The sequence below is a fragment of the Gouania willdenowi genome, chromosome 21, assembly GCF_900634775.1.
Source record: "Gouania willdenowi chromosome 21, fGouWil2.1, whole genome shotgun sequence".
Taxonomy (NCBI): Eukaryota; Metazoa; Chordata; class Actinopteri; order Blenniiformes; family Gobiesocidae; genus Gouania; species Gouania willdenowi.
This window is the reverse complement of record NC_041064.1, coordinates 24,562,286-24,577,628: the sequence shown is the minus strand read 5'-3', so window position 1 is coordinate 24,577,628 and position 15,343 is coordinate 24,562,286. Positions and strand designations below refer to the sequence as shown.

The 15,343-nt window shown below is 34.7% G+C and overlaps 2 protein-coding genes across 2 annotated transcripts in view; one reads left to right on the top strand and one right to left on the bottom strand.

Moving 5' to 3' along the window:
• LOC114455171 (cysteine/serine-rich nuclear protein 3-like) overlaps positions 1-15,343 on the top strand; it is an 88,646-nt gene that overhangs the window by 43,079 nt on the left and 30,224 nt on the right. The window lies entirely within an intron of this gene.
• On the bottom strand, positions 8,929-11,905 carry LOC114454766 (uncharacterized). Its single transcript, XM_028435518.1, has 2 exons — positions 11,703-11,905; positions 8,929-9,750 (listed from the first exon to the last, which is right to left on the bottom strand). The coding sequence occupies exons 1-2, from the start codon at positions 11,729-11,731 to the stop codon at positions 9,063-9,065; spliced, it is 717 nt and encodes a 238-aa protein (XP_028291319.1). The 5' UTR covers positions 11,732-11,905; the 3' UTR covers positions 8,929-9,062.

Sequence of the window (15,343 nt, the reverse complement as noted above, 5' to 3'; positions counted from 1 at the left end):
TTAATATCTCTGTAAATTAAATTAAAACAAAATAAAATAAAAATAAAGAAAAAAGGTCGCTCTGAGTCCGTGTGGAAGTCCTTTGGCTCCTATAGCTGGTGACAGCGCCTGCACAGTGGATCTCCTATTGTTTTATCATCTCTGCTTCTTTTAAAGCCAAATTAGTTCCAAATGGGACTTTTGGAGTTTGGATTTTTTAGTAAAATTAGTGATGCCACGGCAGACTCGCTGCTGGGGCCCGGTGCTTCTGCCATGTGTTGTCTCGTGTTTGTGACTGTAACCGTTGTGTAGAATGTCTAGTATAGTAGGAACCGTTAAAATTTGGTACCGCGGGGTACCGTAGGTATTGTGCAACTATAGGTTTATCATCATCATTTCTCACTCACTCACAACCTTATTTGCACACTCTTGGACTCAAGGAGGCAAAGATGAAGCTATTGCGTTAAACTCTGCAGAAAAACTTGGTGATTAGAAATCGCCTTCATTTTAAATCCACATATGGATTGGATTTAGATAATCATCTGTAAAGCCATTATTAAACAATCTTCTGATAGGGCAATCTCTGTTAAAGTTGTAATATTGTATTTAAAATAAAATTGGCGAATAAAAACTGTCATTTACAATTTAACTAAATGCAAAACTGGGGAAGATTTTTACAGTTCTGTGGCTTACACATATGTAGTTAAAATGATTAAAATATATTTCATATCATAACCTGTTCTCTTAAGGATCATTTTACCATTAAAAAAAAAAAATATATATATATATATATATATATATATATATATATATATATATATATATATATATACTGACGCAAAAAATGCCCACACTGAAAATATTAATGCTAATATTTTCATGAATAACAAAGCCTAACAAGGTAACCAAGTATTGAGACAGAAAATTAGAGAGTGTAAATGTTTGGTTTGTTCAAACCCGTGAACAAACAGACAGCCTGGATCTGTAGATCCAGCTTCGTAGTGTAGGGCTGAGATGTTTCATTTCAAAGAGGTTGTAAAGTGTGTAGCTTGTTTATTTCATAAAGAGTACATTTGGCAAATTATGGACAGCATCTTACATAGAATTAAGTGCAAAAAGAAAATGTATTGCTGAAATTCTACCAGAGAATTTAGGTTGTGGATGAGCTCATGTGCATTCAAGAAAGAACATTAATGAATATCAACAATGTGTACATGCTGGTGTTCAAGGTTTTCCATTGAATAGAAACTCAAAAATTACATTTACATTTCAACTACACACAAAAAGCCATGACTGTAAAAAAAAAAAAAAAATAAAAGATGACAATTCTAACTGGCTTTGGCATTAATAAACACAAAATATAAATATGTTTTAACAAAATGGTAAATATAAGCACATTTTAATGTTGTACAATTTTAATGACAAATGCAATAGCAAATAACTGGAGCTTTCGTGTAAAAGTGACACACTTCAACAAGAAAAAGGATTGAAATAAAACCTCATGTAAAAAAGACCCTAACCTCATATAGACACAATAACTGTTTCAATACATCCCAACAATCAGTGCATCTAGAGTTGATTATTGCCACCAAACATACTGCAATACAAAGGTTTTAAATGCATTAAATGACTTTGACTTGGCAGAACAACCTTTTTAAGTGTTTGGATATTTCCTTCATCTTCAACCTGTGTCTATTGCTCAAAATAGCAAATAGAGATTTAGAGTAGGCGAGCTACAAATCTGTAGAGAGGGATCCTCCCAATGGACTCGTATACCTTGTCTTTAAATGCACCACACAGTATAGGAATATCATCTACCAAATCAGCTAGTTAGGGCAGCTGGGTGGGGTTTGTTTGTTGATAAGGAGCTACTGCCCTCTTCAATGGACCCGCTCTACACCCTGGCTTTTTAACGCACTACACTATGCAGGGCTTACATATTACATAACTCATCGTAAATTAAAAAAAGAAAAGAAAAAAAAAAGCAAAATTGTACACAAATCAATACCATATCAAGGATGGAAATGACAATTGGGAAGTAGCAAGATCACGGATAATATGTATATTAATGTTCTTTTAACACATAATTAGTGACTTTAAGGAATGTTCACTATGTTTGGCATTGATTGAAAACCATCTGTAAGTAAGAAATTATCGCCTTTTGTCACTTGCCTTGTAACAGACATCGTACATGAAATGAGACGTTGTTGTAGTTGTGCTTCGCTTCTGTTAATTATATGAAGATTTCAAACAGTGCTCTGTAAGTGTAGTCCGTGGTAAAACAGCCACTTTAATGTGTAACAGGTTCTCTTTTGCTAAAGAGGTAAAATCACAATCAAAATATGATGTGCTAAATGTATCACTGATAATGTCTAAGGTTAAATCACAAACGGATATGTTGTGTGTTGTGTGCATGCTGTGTTCCTATGCTCTTATACTTTATTCCTTGTAATTTGTTCCCTTGTACTGTGTGATATGTTATTTTCATTGTAATGATCTCGGGGGTGGGCGCTGATAAGCACTTGCTTCGGCCCACTCCTTTTGAGCAGAACTTTAACTGCTCAAATAAACAAATAAACTAAACTACACTATTGGGTTAAAGAGGGGATGATACAAAATGGCTTGAAAAGTCATCAACAACCGTACAAGCTTTGAAAGGTCAGTCCCGAGTTGAACTATAACGACATCATATGTGCACAGAAGGGAGAAACTGACCAACACTAGCAGGTGGGGTAAACATGTGTGTGCAGCTTTTTTCCTGACTTCTCTGCAGCTTCGATGATATATTATGAGTATCCTGGTGTATGTGAAAAGTTTGAAGAACACAAGGAAAACAGCAATCATCACCATTGCAAAAATGTGTAGATTATGAGAATTGTTACAAAAAATGGCATTCAAATCTTCAACAAACACATGACATCAACAACATGACTAAAAATCTCTCTCTCAATCATATGCAGTAGAGAAAAAAGTGTCTTTAACTTTGATTTAAAAATGTTCACATTAGATGCTGACTTCAGTTTGTTCCACTTCTTTTCAACATAACAACTAAAAGCAGCATCACCATGTTTACTGTGAGCTCTGGGCTCCACTATCTGACCTGTGTCCATAGATCTGAGAGACCTGCTGGGTTCATACCTGACTAACATGTCACTGATGTATTCTGGACCAAACCCATTCACACATTTATACACCAGCAGCAGAACTTTAAAGTCTATTCTGAGGCTGACTGGGAGCCAGTGTAATTAATTACTTATAGTGTTGTTTGGTGGATGATGAGAGAACATGAACAAAAGCATAAAAGCAATTAAAAAAAACAACTAATAAATAAAGTTAGAATTTATATGGTTGAAATTTAAAAAATAACCATTTGGTTTCCTTTGCACATCAATGTATGTTTAACTAATATAAATAATCAACTTATGATAACAAATCCACTGTCTTTAAGAAAAAAAAAACTATTGACGTCACTGGTGTTTTATGAGATTAGATGTGATCCCTCTTTTGTGTGTATGCAAACTGTAAATATTGTTTGTACATTGTTAATATCTCTGTAAATTAAATGAAAAAATAAAGAAAAAAGGTCGCTCTGAGTCCGTGCGGAAGTCCTTTGGCTCCTATAGCTGGTGACAGCGCCTGCACAGTGGATCTCCTATTGTTTTATCGTCTCTGCTTCTTTTAAAGCCAAATTAGTTCCAAATGGGACTTTTGGAGTTTGGATTTTTTAGTAAAATTAATGATGCCGCGGCAGACTCGCCGCTGGGGCCCGGTGCTTCTGCCATGTGTTGTCTCGTGTTTGTGACTGTAACCGTTGTGTAGAATTTCTAGTAAAGTAGGAACCGTTATAATTTGGTACCGCGGGGTACCGTAGGTATCGTGCAACTATAGGTTTATCGTCATCATTTCTCACTCACTCACAACCTTATTTGCACACTCTTGGACTCAAGGAGGCAAAGATGAGGTCAAAGCATTTTACTGACATAACAAAACAACACACTTCTCACACAAGTACCGTTACTCCCCTTAATGACCTGCTGTCAGTCTGTCATACAAATATGGCACAAAAACATGGGTGATATTTATATATAGATGTATTTATCAATCTGTCTTAATAGTACATAAATTACAAGTTCTAAATAAAATCCACATGAGCCAAATTCAAAGTTGGAGCCTTTTAATACCTGAAGTCTCAGGGCATTAACGTGGACATGAAAAATAACATTTAAATAAAAAGAATAGATATAAGATAAAAGCTTCTTTAAAAATATAAATAAGTGATAAGTCAACAAATAACTAATAACAATATTATATTAGCATTGTGCTGAGTTTTCACCGTGTTTGTCCTTGTTGTGAAATGGCTGGATCAGCTTTTTCTGTAAAAACACCACCTGCTTCCCTTTTCTCCTCTTTAATCTGGCAGGTTTATCTTATGTAGCCACCAGAGGTATAAAGAGTACTGATATATCCTACTCAAGTAGAAGTACTGTTATTTGAAAGAAATAGCACTGATTATCTCGGTAGGTACTTTGAACATGTTTTAATCAAGTTAAAAAAGTTTAGTTGTTCTCTAGTTCGATTGGAGAATAACTAAATGACAAAAAAAAAAAAACTCTTACAAAGCTGTTTTCTCCTTTCTTACCACATGGTGGCAGTCTAAGCACACATCTTACTGAGCTCAGAAAATGTCTTTTGATACAATGTGGACCGACCTGCATAAGAAGAAACCAAATCGATCAGGACAATTGACCATCTATTCTATATGTTCTTTGATATAAATAAATATGATCAATATAAATAGGCCATGTAAAAAATATTGTCCTCCAAAACAATTTAAAAGCTTTCTTTTTTTCAGTTTTTAATAATTTTATAGGTAATAATATAGTACCCATGTTGACTTTTGGAAATAAAATTGTATTTTGACATAACATAGTTATTGCGTTAAACTCTGCAGAAAAGCTTGGTGATTAGAAATCGCCTTCATTTTAAATCCACATATGGATTGGATTTAGATAATCATCTGTAAAGCCATTATTAAACAATCTTCTGATAGGGCAATCTCTGTTAAAGTTGTAATATTGTAATTAAAATAAAATTGGCGAATAAAAACTGTCATTTACAATTTAACTAAATGCAAAACTGGGGAAGCATTTTACAGTTCTGTGGCTTACACATATGTAGTTAAAATGATTAAAATATATTTGATATCATAACCTGTCCTCTTAAGGATCATTTTACCATTAAAAAATATATATATATTTATATATATACTGACACAAATAATGCCCACACCGAAAATATTAAGGCTAATATTTTCATGAATAACAAAGCCTAACAAGGTAACCAAGTATTGAGACAGAAAATTAGATAAAAGATAATATTTTTTACTGTATTCTACAGCTGACTTAAGACATGGGTCAAAACCGACCTGGTATCATAACTGATTGTTACAGAAAACAAAAGTTTTATGGGGTTATTTATTAAAGACTCAGTAATTGTGATTAATTGTAATTTAACTTTAGTAATTCAGAACGTAAATGTAATTGAATTTCAGCAGAAAATATGCTTCTAATTTTTATTGTAGTTGGAAAAAATGCCCATCAACGTAATCATAATTGCGTTGTAATTGAACATGGATAATTGAATGCGTAATTGTAATTTTAAAATGTAATTGACTCCAACCCTGATTCAAGCTAAAGTTTACATGCACTAGATTTACAACCTTTTAAAATGATTGCAGTAACAAAGTGGTGAAGGGGTATAGAAGGTTCATTGAAAAGATTAAACTAACCTGAAAAAAACCAGCAAGACAAACTGTATTTATTACACAATATTTATTAACAACAATTCTAATTAGAAAATCAACTTTTTACACAAGAATGAGAATGAAGGAGATGTAAATAAAGTTTTCTCAGAGATTTCATCATCAGAGTCATCCCTCTGTTTAGTTCCCTCTGTGCAGATGTTGAGCAAAAGATGGAAAGGAGGTCTTGTATCTCAGGGATGAAAGTTATGTAGATTTGTATGGGGGTACCAAGTGTAAAAATGTAGTATAAAAGTTGTAACAAACACATTTTCATTATTTATCTCACTTTTCTCATATTTAGCACGTTCCTACATTTAACCACTTAGAGGTAAAAAAAAAAGCATTAAATCTAAATATTTAAATCTAAATGGTATATGTTATATATAAATGTTAAATCTATATCTAAATTCAATTCAACTCAACCTTAACTTTACCTTTATTTATATAGCGCAAAATACAACAAAGTCATCTCAAAGCGCCGAACAAAATATAAAGTCCATAGTAAAAAAGAAGAAAGAACCCAACAAGATCCACATGAACAAGCATTTAGCGACAGTGGGAAGAAAAAACTCCCTTTTTTTATAGGAAGAAATCTCCAGCGGAACCAGGTTCAGAGGTGGCAGCCATCCACTTCAACTGGTTGGGTTAGTGAACAGAGGGACAAACAGAATAGGATAGAAGGATAGTCCATCCGAGTGTTCCAGACTAGTTGACTCGCAAAATCTTATATCTAAATGTTAAATCTAAATATTAATTCTAAATTTAAATCTAAATATTGAATCTAAATCTTAAATCTAAATTTAAATAATAAATTTAAATATTAAATCTAAATACTAAAATTAAATCTAAATATTAAATCTAAATATTACATTTAAATCTAGTTATTAAATCTAAATATTAAATTTAAATATTAAATTTAAATCTAAATATTAAATCTAAATATTAAATTTAAATCTAAATATTAAATCTATATATTAAATATTAAATCTAAATATTAAATCTATTTATTAAATATATATATTAAATCTAAATATTAAATCTAAATATGAAATATAAATATTAAATCTAAATTTAAATATTAAATCTAAATTTAAATATTAAATCTAAATTTAAATATTAAATCTAAATTTAAATATTAAATCTAAATTTTGAATCTAAATTTAAATATTAAATCTAAATCTAAATATTAAATCTAAATCTAAATGTAAATAGTATATGTTAAATCTAACTAACTAATCAGTAGTATTTTAACAGCCAATCTTCGGCACGCCGTCCTGCATTTCCCACATGACTGACTATTTACAAAACACACACCGTCTCCTTCACCTTACTCTACTTTGCCCCACCAAAGCGCCTCTTCCTGCCACAGCTCCCCCTACAGGCTCCACCCGTTACTACATTCATCTGCTCACACCTTTCCCATTCAGTCCATAATCACATCCAGGCCCCCTAAACTCTACAAAAATGACACTAAACGCATAAAACGGCCCAATCCAATCCTCCGTCCACTCCCTTGTTCCTCACAGCCACCCTCAACGCTGAAAATACTGAAACTGGCTCTCCTTAACACCCGTTCACTGAACAATGAAGCACTTATCCTACATGAATTCATAACAGACAATAACCTGGACTTCCTCTGCATCACTGAAACCTGGCATAAACCTCTGGACTATTTCTCACTAAACCAAGCCACTCCCCCAGTTACACTTACATTGAACAGCCCCATCTCACTGGCCGGGGCGGTGGCGTAGCCTCAGTCCATAAAAAAGCCCTCAACATCAGCACCATATCCACAACATCCTTTCAGTCATTCTGAATCCCTTGCTCTACTGGACTGCCACAACTTCACTCAGCAAGTCAACTTCCCCTTACACACCCATGGCCACACCCTAGATTTAGTCTGCTCCACCGGTCTCACCATCCAGTAACTTTCCAGTACTGACCTCTGCATCTCCGATCATCTGGCTAGCACCATGGACCTCCACCTCCCCCTCCCCACCCTCCACCCCAACGACAAGCAAACCATTTGTTTTAGAAACCTGAAATCCATCTCTCCTCATGATTTTTCCACTTCTCTTCTTAACCTTCTGTCTGCCTCCCCCCCGCTCTCTGACGACCCCACGGACCTTGTTAATCATTACAATAATTGCCTCTCCTCCTGCCTCGACCAACTTGCCCCCTCCAAAACCAAATTAGTCTCATTTACACACACCGCCCCCTGGTACACCCCCGACCTCAGAAAACTAAAAACCCACAAACACCAACTTGAACGTCTCCACATAAAAAAAGGTTTACCAGTCCATCTCCAAGCCTACTCTGATCACCTTCAACTATACAAAACTGCCCTGAACACCGCCCGCTCTAACTACTACTCTAACCTTAACCTAAATGTTTCACACATATGCTATTTGACCCCACCCCTTGGAACCTCAACCAATACACAAGCAGAAACACACACAGCCGCTCCCACCCGCCTCTTCACCGATGCCTGCCTGGGTGATATGTATGGCTGGTTCTCTCCCGGCGGTGGAGATCGAGTGCATATCACCCAGACAGGCATTGGTGAAAGGGTGTGTGGGAGCGGCTGTGTGTCTCTCTGCTTGTGTAATGGTTGAGGTTACAAGGGGTGGGGTAAATTAGCATATGTGCGAAATATTTAGGTTCAACATTTAGATTTAGATTTAATATTTAGATATAAGATTAAGCATTTAGATATGATATATAACATTTAGATTTAGATTTAAACATTTAGATTTAACATAGGGGTGGGCGATATGGGAAAAATATCATATCACATCATATTTTTTCTTTGTGAAATCACGCTCGCGATTTTATCACGATTTTTTTCACTCAAATCATTTAGACTATTTTAAAGTTATTTTAATAAAACCTTGTTAAAATCATCGCCCTAAATGAAAAATGGAATAAAAGATAATCATATTAATAAAATCCTACTTTAAGCAGTGTTTGAACGCCTCATTTCACACAGTTTAGACAATCATATTCTTTACAAGATAAAATGTTACTGCTTTGGTTACATTAGGCCTGTGTGATATGGACCAATATTCATCTCTCTATTTTTTTCCTCAATATGGCAATAGGTGATATAAATTCCATTATTATTATTTTTTTTTTAAATAGTTTTACAAGAAAAACAATAATGGGTCATTTTTACACTTGGCACCTCATAGATTTGGGTGGGCAGTAGATAAGCAGTATTGTAGAAAAGGGGTGGGGGTACCACCAGGTGACCAGAACCAGCCCCTCCTCCTCCTCATGCTTAAGGCCAGCTGATTGGTGTAATGTTCTTTTTATGTCCAGAGACGGTTGCTGTACTGCTTATTGTTGCTGAGAATGTCCTTATTGACATCGTTGCCCCAGAGATGGACCTTGTTGGTATTTTTGAATCCTTTAGAAAGTTCTGGAGGGTGGAGCGGATGCTTGATAAGAATAAGTGGTTTCCCTCATCAGAGAAATGAACTCCGTCTGAAATAAACAGTGATCGTTTGTAGAATCGCAGGAGAGGATGTTCAACAACGTCTCCTTTGAAACAGACAGACGTCCTCTTGACAAAATGATTGATGGTTTTTCTGTCCCTGATGATCTGGGACAGCTTCCCGTACCTCCAGGATCTGCGTTCATTAATGGAGGAGAAGATGATCTTCATTGCAGGGAATTTAATGTGCAATTTGGTAAAGTCCTCTTTAATAGTGTAGGCCAGACTATTTGCACTGTTTATGCCCAGGTTGTTTCCTCCGGCGTGAACCAGGAGGATGTCAGGGGGTCCCTGGGTGGAAAGCTGACCATAAAAACAAGGCAGAACTCCTTCCCACCTCATCCCTCCTTTTCCAAACCAGTGCACGTTGGCATCCAGTCCCAAATTATCTCCAAAAAACTTTAGTGCAGCCTCCTCGCCCCGCCGGATGTAACTGGAGCCGATTATCCACACTTTGTCCTTTCTCTGTGATCTGTAACATAGACATGGAATCAGGTTAGGATTCATGAAAATAAATACAAAAAAGTATTTTTTGTATTTATTTATTATTTATTTTTAATAAATAATAATAAAAAATAAATTATTTATTTATTTTTTTGTAGTAGCCTGTCCATGTTTTATCATCATATTAGCTGGAAATGTGTAGTTCCAGTTACGAGTTAAGCCTCACTTCAGATTGAAGATTCTAATTAAAAGTCAGCTCTGAGATTATTTTTCTCTCCAATGGCTACAGGTCATTACTTCATACAGTATAAACCAGTGGTTCTCAAACTTTTTAGACTCAAGTACCCTTTTCTCTTATTTCTGAATCCAAGTACTCACTTTTATCCGACTACAACATTTTATTCAGAAGTCTGTGAAAAAACAACTATAAAGCACAATGATGGAAATAATGAGTGATAACACACATTTGAAAGAATCTCATTTTGTAAATAAATAGAATGAAACAGTATTTAGTGCCTCCTGAATAGATTTATTTCTATAGATTTTACCATATACGATCATCTCCCTCATCATGTGGGACCAAGACTGACCCTTGTATTTTCAGTTCATGTTCTAATAATTAGAACATGAACTGAAAATAATAATAATAATTAATATTAATAACTAATAATAACCATTCAATATCATTTCTTACATCATTTTGTGTCTTTTTAGTGTCTATTTTGTTGTTGTTTGTCTGTTCTTTTTTATTATTCACTATATTTTTCTCTTATTTTGTGTGTCTTTCAGTGTTGGTAACGTTACTTTAAAAAAGTAATATTATATAGTAATTATAACTATTAATATTAGTTACAGTTATTCACGACTTGATCCAAAAAGTAACTGAGTTAGTAACTTAATTACTCGATAATAAAAGTAACTCATTAACAAGGAAAGTAACTATTTGCGATACTTAAAAAAAGAAAGAATCGTGTGTCATTGTGAGGTGCTTCATTAAATTCTAGTTACTTACAACGGATGTGGACAAAGTCTTCACTCCTGGATATAAAGTACACTTCACATGCACGTTCTTGCCTTTGACCACAATTAAATTAAAGTAGTATTTGTATCGCCACCTTAAAAATGACAACTTTTCATCAGAATGCTCCACGTTCGCCATCTCTGCTTCTTCATCAAATCTGTAGTGGTTGTGTGTGTGCTGCCACATGTGTAAAAACACTGTCTCTGATTGGCTGCCATGAAACATGACGCCGTCTTAGCCAATCATAATCGCTCACCTTGTTTTTAACCCACCTCCTCACTATAGCTGCATATGAAGCCAGGGGATCTTTCTGATCACAGTTTATTCAATCAATACATGTAACTCACCGCATTTAATGTTCATTAACATTAACGGAGTTGTAATGGCGTAAAAAGTTTATCAGTTAGATTACCCTGTTACTGAAAAACAAACGCCGTTATTTTAAACGCCGTTATTTCAAACACTGGTGTATTTGTTGTTGTTTTGTGTGTTAGCTGGTAATAGTAAGTCATTTTCTCGCTTAGTGTGTGTGTGTTTGTTTGTCCTTTTGTATATTTTTCTCATATTTTGTGTGTTTTTAATGTCGTTTTGTGAATTTCCGGTAAATATTAGTATGATAATTTTTAACTAGAAATAAACCTCTAAATAAACCTTCTATTGTTAATTTTACTCTATCTCTCTCAAGTACTCCCTGTAGTGCCATTGCCTACCCCCTAGGGGTACACGTACCCCCCATTTGAGAAACACTGGTATAAACCATACGTTTTCATTATTTCTCCAACATGTGGAGTCTTTCTGATTGACATAAAACTACTACAAAACATTTGGAAGTGAGGCAGGACCATTTTCTAAATAAATATTTACAAAATTAAGAAGGAAATAGCTATAAATATTTGATTTTAGCCCCTCCCAAAAAATAAATATAAATAAAAAAAACGAATTCATAATAAATGTCTTACCTTTCAAGCTGATGCTGCTGGGCCGTCATTTTTTCATCCAGTTCGTCCAGTTTCCTGTTTCCACTGGTAGAAATGTGGTTTCACCACAAGATGTCGTCTGATCAACACAGTTGTAGAAAATTTGTTTGAAGAGCTCCACAAAAATGGTGCTGTTACTCACAGAGATGATGAGCAACTGAATATAAAAGTGGACTGTTAGTAATGGACAGTTAGGCTTGTTCCCCAGGCAACCCAACCTCTCATCTGATTGGTCAACACAGTTTTTTCAGCTCAACAATTGCGTTTAAAGGAAAACAAAACATTTCAGAAAACAAAATGACAAATAATTCATTTTAAACAAACAAACAAAGCAGTTATTGCAATTTTACAAAGAAAAACATTTTTTTGGAGGGGAACAATAAGGAAAAAAAAAAAAAAAATCACAATTTTTTTCTTTGTAAAATCGCAGTCACTGTTTTTTTTTTTTTTTTTTTCATTCAGACCATTTAGACTATTTTAAAGTTATTTATCAATAAAACAAACTATTTCACCAACTTCAAATATTGCCCTAAATGGAAAAATTGGATACAAGATAATAAAAAATCATGTAAGCAATTTATCAAACTGGTTCTATGTACAATTTAAATCAAACAAAAATGTCGACAAGTTATTTTTAGTGACACAGCCTTTTTACTTAGTTTAACTAAAGAAGTGTAGCATTAGCAACACTTGCTACATAACAAGGCAGCAAATCAGTGATTTTTTTATTTTTATTTTTTTGTTGAGGTAACACTCATGTTAATAAAATCCTACTTTAAGCCGTGTTTCGGACCCCTCATTTCCCACAGTTTGGACAATTACATGCTTTACAAGATAAAACATTACTGCTTTGTTTACATTAGGTCTGGGTGACATAGACCAATATTCATATCTCTATAATTTCCTCAAAATGGTGATAGATGATATAAACTTATTTTTATTTTTATTTTTTCAATATAGTTTTACAAGAGAAACAATAATGGGTGAAAGTCAGTGGATAAAAATGTCACAAAAAGCCTTTTATTAACCACTAGCAGCACAATATCAACATTTTGTGTCACTTTTGATTTTTTCCTTCATAAGGCTGAAATGTGTGATTTAATACTGTAGTGTTGCTAAACCACATTCAGAACGTTGTCTCTTTAAGAAGTGTGTAAACAGTCCCAGAACCCATAAACAAGCCAGAACAAATGTAGTATATACAATGTAGTGAATGAGTGTGTGTCAGGGTCATTATACTTTTTGAAATGTAATTTGTTTTTATTTGATTTGAGTTTTTCAGGATTTTTATTTTTTTAAGTTAGTTTGTTTAACTAACTAATTAAATAAAAAGGGAGCGACAAAGGAAGCGGAAAATGAACATATATCATTTAAGACCTCGTTTACAAAATATGGACTTTTTCAAGATTTGGAAATTATCAAGGTGTGGTCCGTTCCCAATCAAGCCTTCCCCACTATCTGACTGCTTGTACACAGAATGATTGTTGGTTTATTGTCAAGAGAATCAGTGAACATAAAAGCTCCATCAGATGTGCCAATCCTAACTACTTGTAACCAGTGGCCAGTAATTTAATGCTGTTTCACACCTTATCTCTTCTGTCATTTCCAGGGAATTCAGCATGTACAGTTGTCAAGAGGATGAGACACTGACAAAAATAACTATTTTGGATTCACACACTAGACTCTCAACACCCAAAGAGCTTAAATATAGATTTTGATATGATTTAATATAGTATGGATTCTTGTAGATTAGCCATGGTTTTAGACACTGCATATTGACCGTCTGCCTGATGTGTATGCAGTGTCCTCATCCTTTCATGCCAAGTATTTGTTCTCACACTGTTTATATATTTGTGTATATAATTAGTTTCTCACTACAAACTCCTCATTCTACTTCTGAACTACATCTCCCACATGATCAATAGTGGTGTAGCAAACATGTGACTGATTGCCTTTATTAGATAAGCCTGTTCATTGTACCCATGCATTTTTACATGTATATTACAAACACATTTTGGCAAATATAACCAAAGGAAAAAAAATGAACAAATATTGTCAGTAAGGAATAATGACACACAGCAGCTTAAGGACACAGCAGGTTATTTTAATTAACTTTACTTTGCAACATTCAAGACAAAAGACAAATCTTTCATATTACAATAAACTGTGTGTGTGTGTGTGTGTGTGTGTGTGTGTGTGGTGTGTGGTGTGTGGTGTGTGTGTGTGTGTGTGTGTGTGTGTGTGTTGTGTGTGTGTGTAGGCCTCATGTGCAGTGTGTGCACCCCACACATCCAACTATTCACTCCAGTTTAGGTATGGGGTGCTGAATGTAAAGACTCGATCACTTTTTCATAGCCAACATATTTTAAACATTTAGCTGACTTTCCTCACATTTAGCAATTTTTTTTCTTTTATTTGAGACAGAAATTCATGAGAAACAGCATGTTCTATATCATTGTTAAAAAGTGTACTGATGGAAAACTAATCTAAATGTAAATATTAAATCTGAATCTAAAACCCACACTTTCACTACACCCCACCACTGACTGAGCCTCAGTCAGTGGTGGGGGTGGGCGACCGATTTAACATTTGGATTTAACATTAAGGCTTCCTCAGAGCCAGAGCGTTTGGGCTCTTTTTACGGTAGCTTTGGCTTCCTCCACCAAAGCCGGGCACTCGGCTGCCACTTGGCCACCACCCTGTGAGCATCGGCTTCAGCTCTTGGTGACATCATCGACTAGTTGACGTCGACTCGTATGCACATGAAGTCGACTTTTCAAGTTATGAAGTTGTTCAACCCCTAGTACATATATGTATAGACATTATATACGTAGACGCCACATCGACTGTAGAGGGACACGTCTACAGCGCCGCCATCTTGGAACGGTGCTGGTGGAGGCAGCGGTGCATGGACATGTAAGAAATAATATATTGTTAGCAGATTATTATTATTGTTATTGTATTGGTTCTTTTTTCAACATAAAATTTAAGAGTAGAGTTGCTCTTTACATTTTTTAGCTTTACAGTTTCGGGGACGTCTCTCACCTTCCTCAGAAGCATCTCACTGACAGTGTGTGAGCTACTCCCCCGCGACTACTTTTTCACCAAAACTGTAAAGCTAAAAAAAGGTAAAGAGCAACATCTACTCTTGAATTTAATGTCTGAAAAAAAAACAAAATAAGTCTATAGTAATAAAAAAACATGATGAACGTATTTGAGCTATCTAATAAAGCTAATAATAGGCCTAATTAATGATGGGATTCTTTTTGTTGTTGACAATTCTTTATCTCTGGCTACATTGCTCACATGTTTAAAGTTTCCCAAAGACAGTGGTTTAAGGAGACAATGGGAACGGGCAGTGAAACGGGAAGATTTTGTGGCAACTGAGAGGTCCATGCTTTGCAGTGAGCATTTCAACACAGATGACCTTGACAGGACAGGGAAAACTGTTCAGCTGAGACAGGGAGTCAAATACTAAATACTCTTGTAGATAGTTTGGATTGTTTATGTTCTTGTTCCTTGAATGTTTCAGTTCTTTGGCAACAATAATAATAAATATGATGATGATAGGGACATAATATTATTAGTGACAGTAATAATAATAATAATAATAATAATAATAA

Excerpts from the sequence above, each read along its gene's own strand:
- LOC114454766 (XM_028435518.1), bottom strand. The coding sequence starts at position 11,731 with ATGACGGCCCAGCAGCATCAGCTTGAAAG. Across the intron at positions 9,751-11,702 it reads CAGCAGCATCAGCTTGAAAG|ATCACAGAGAAAGGACAAAG; the intron begins GTAAGACATTTA and ends TCTATGTTACAG.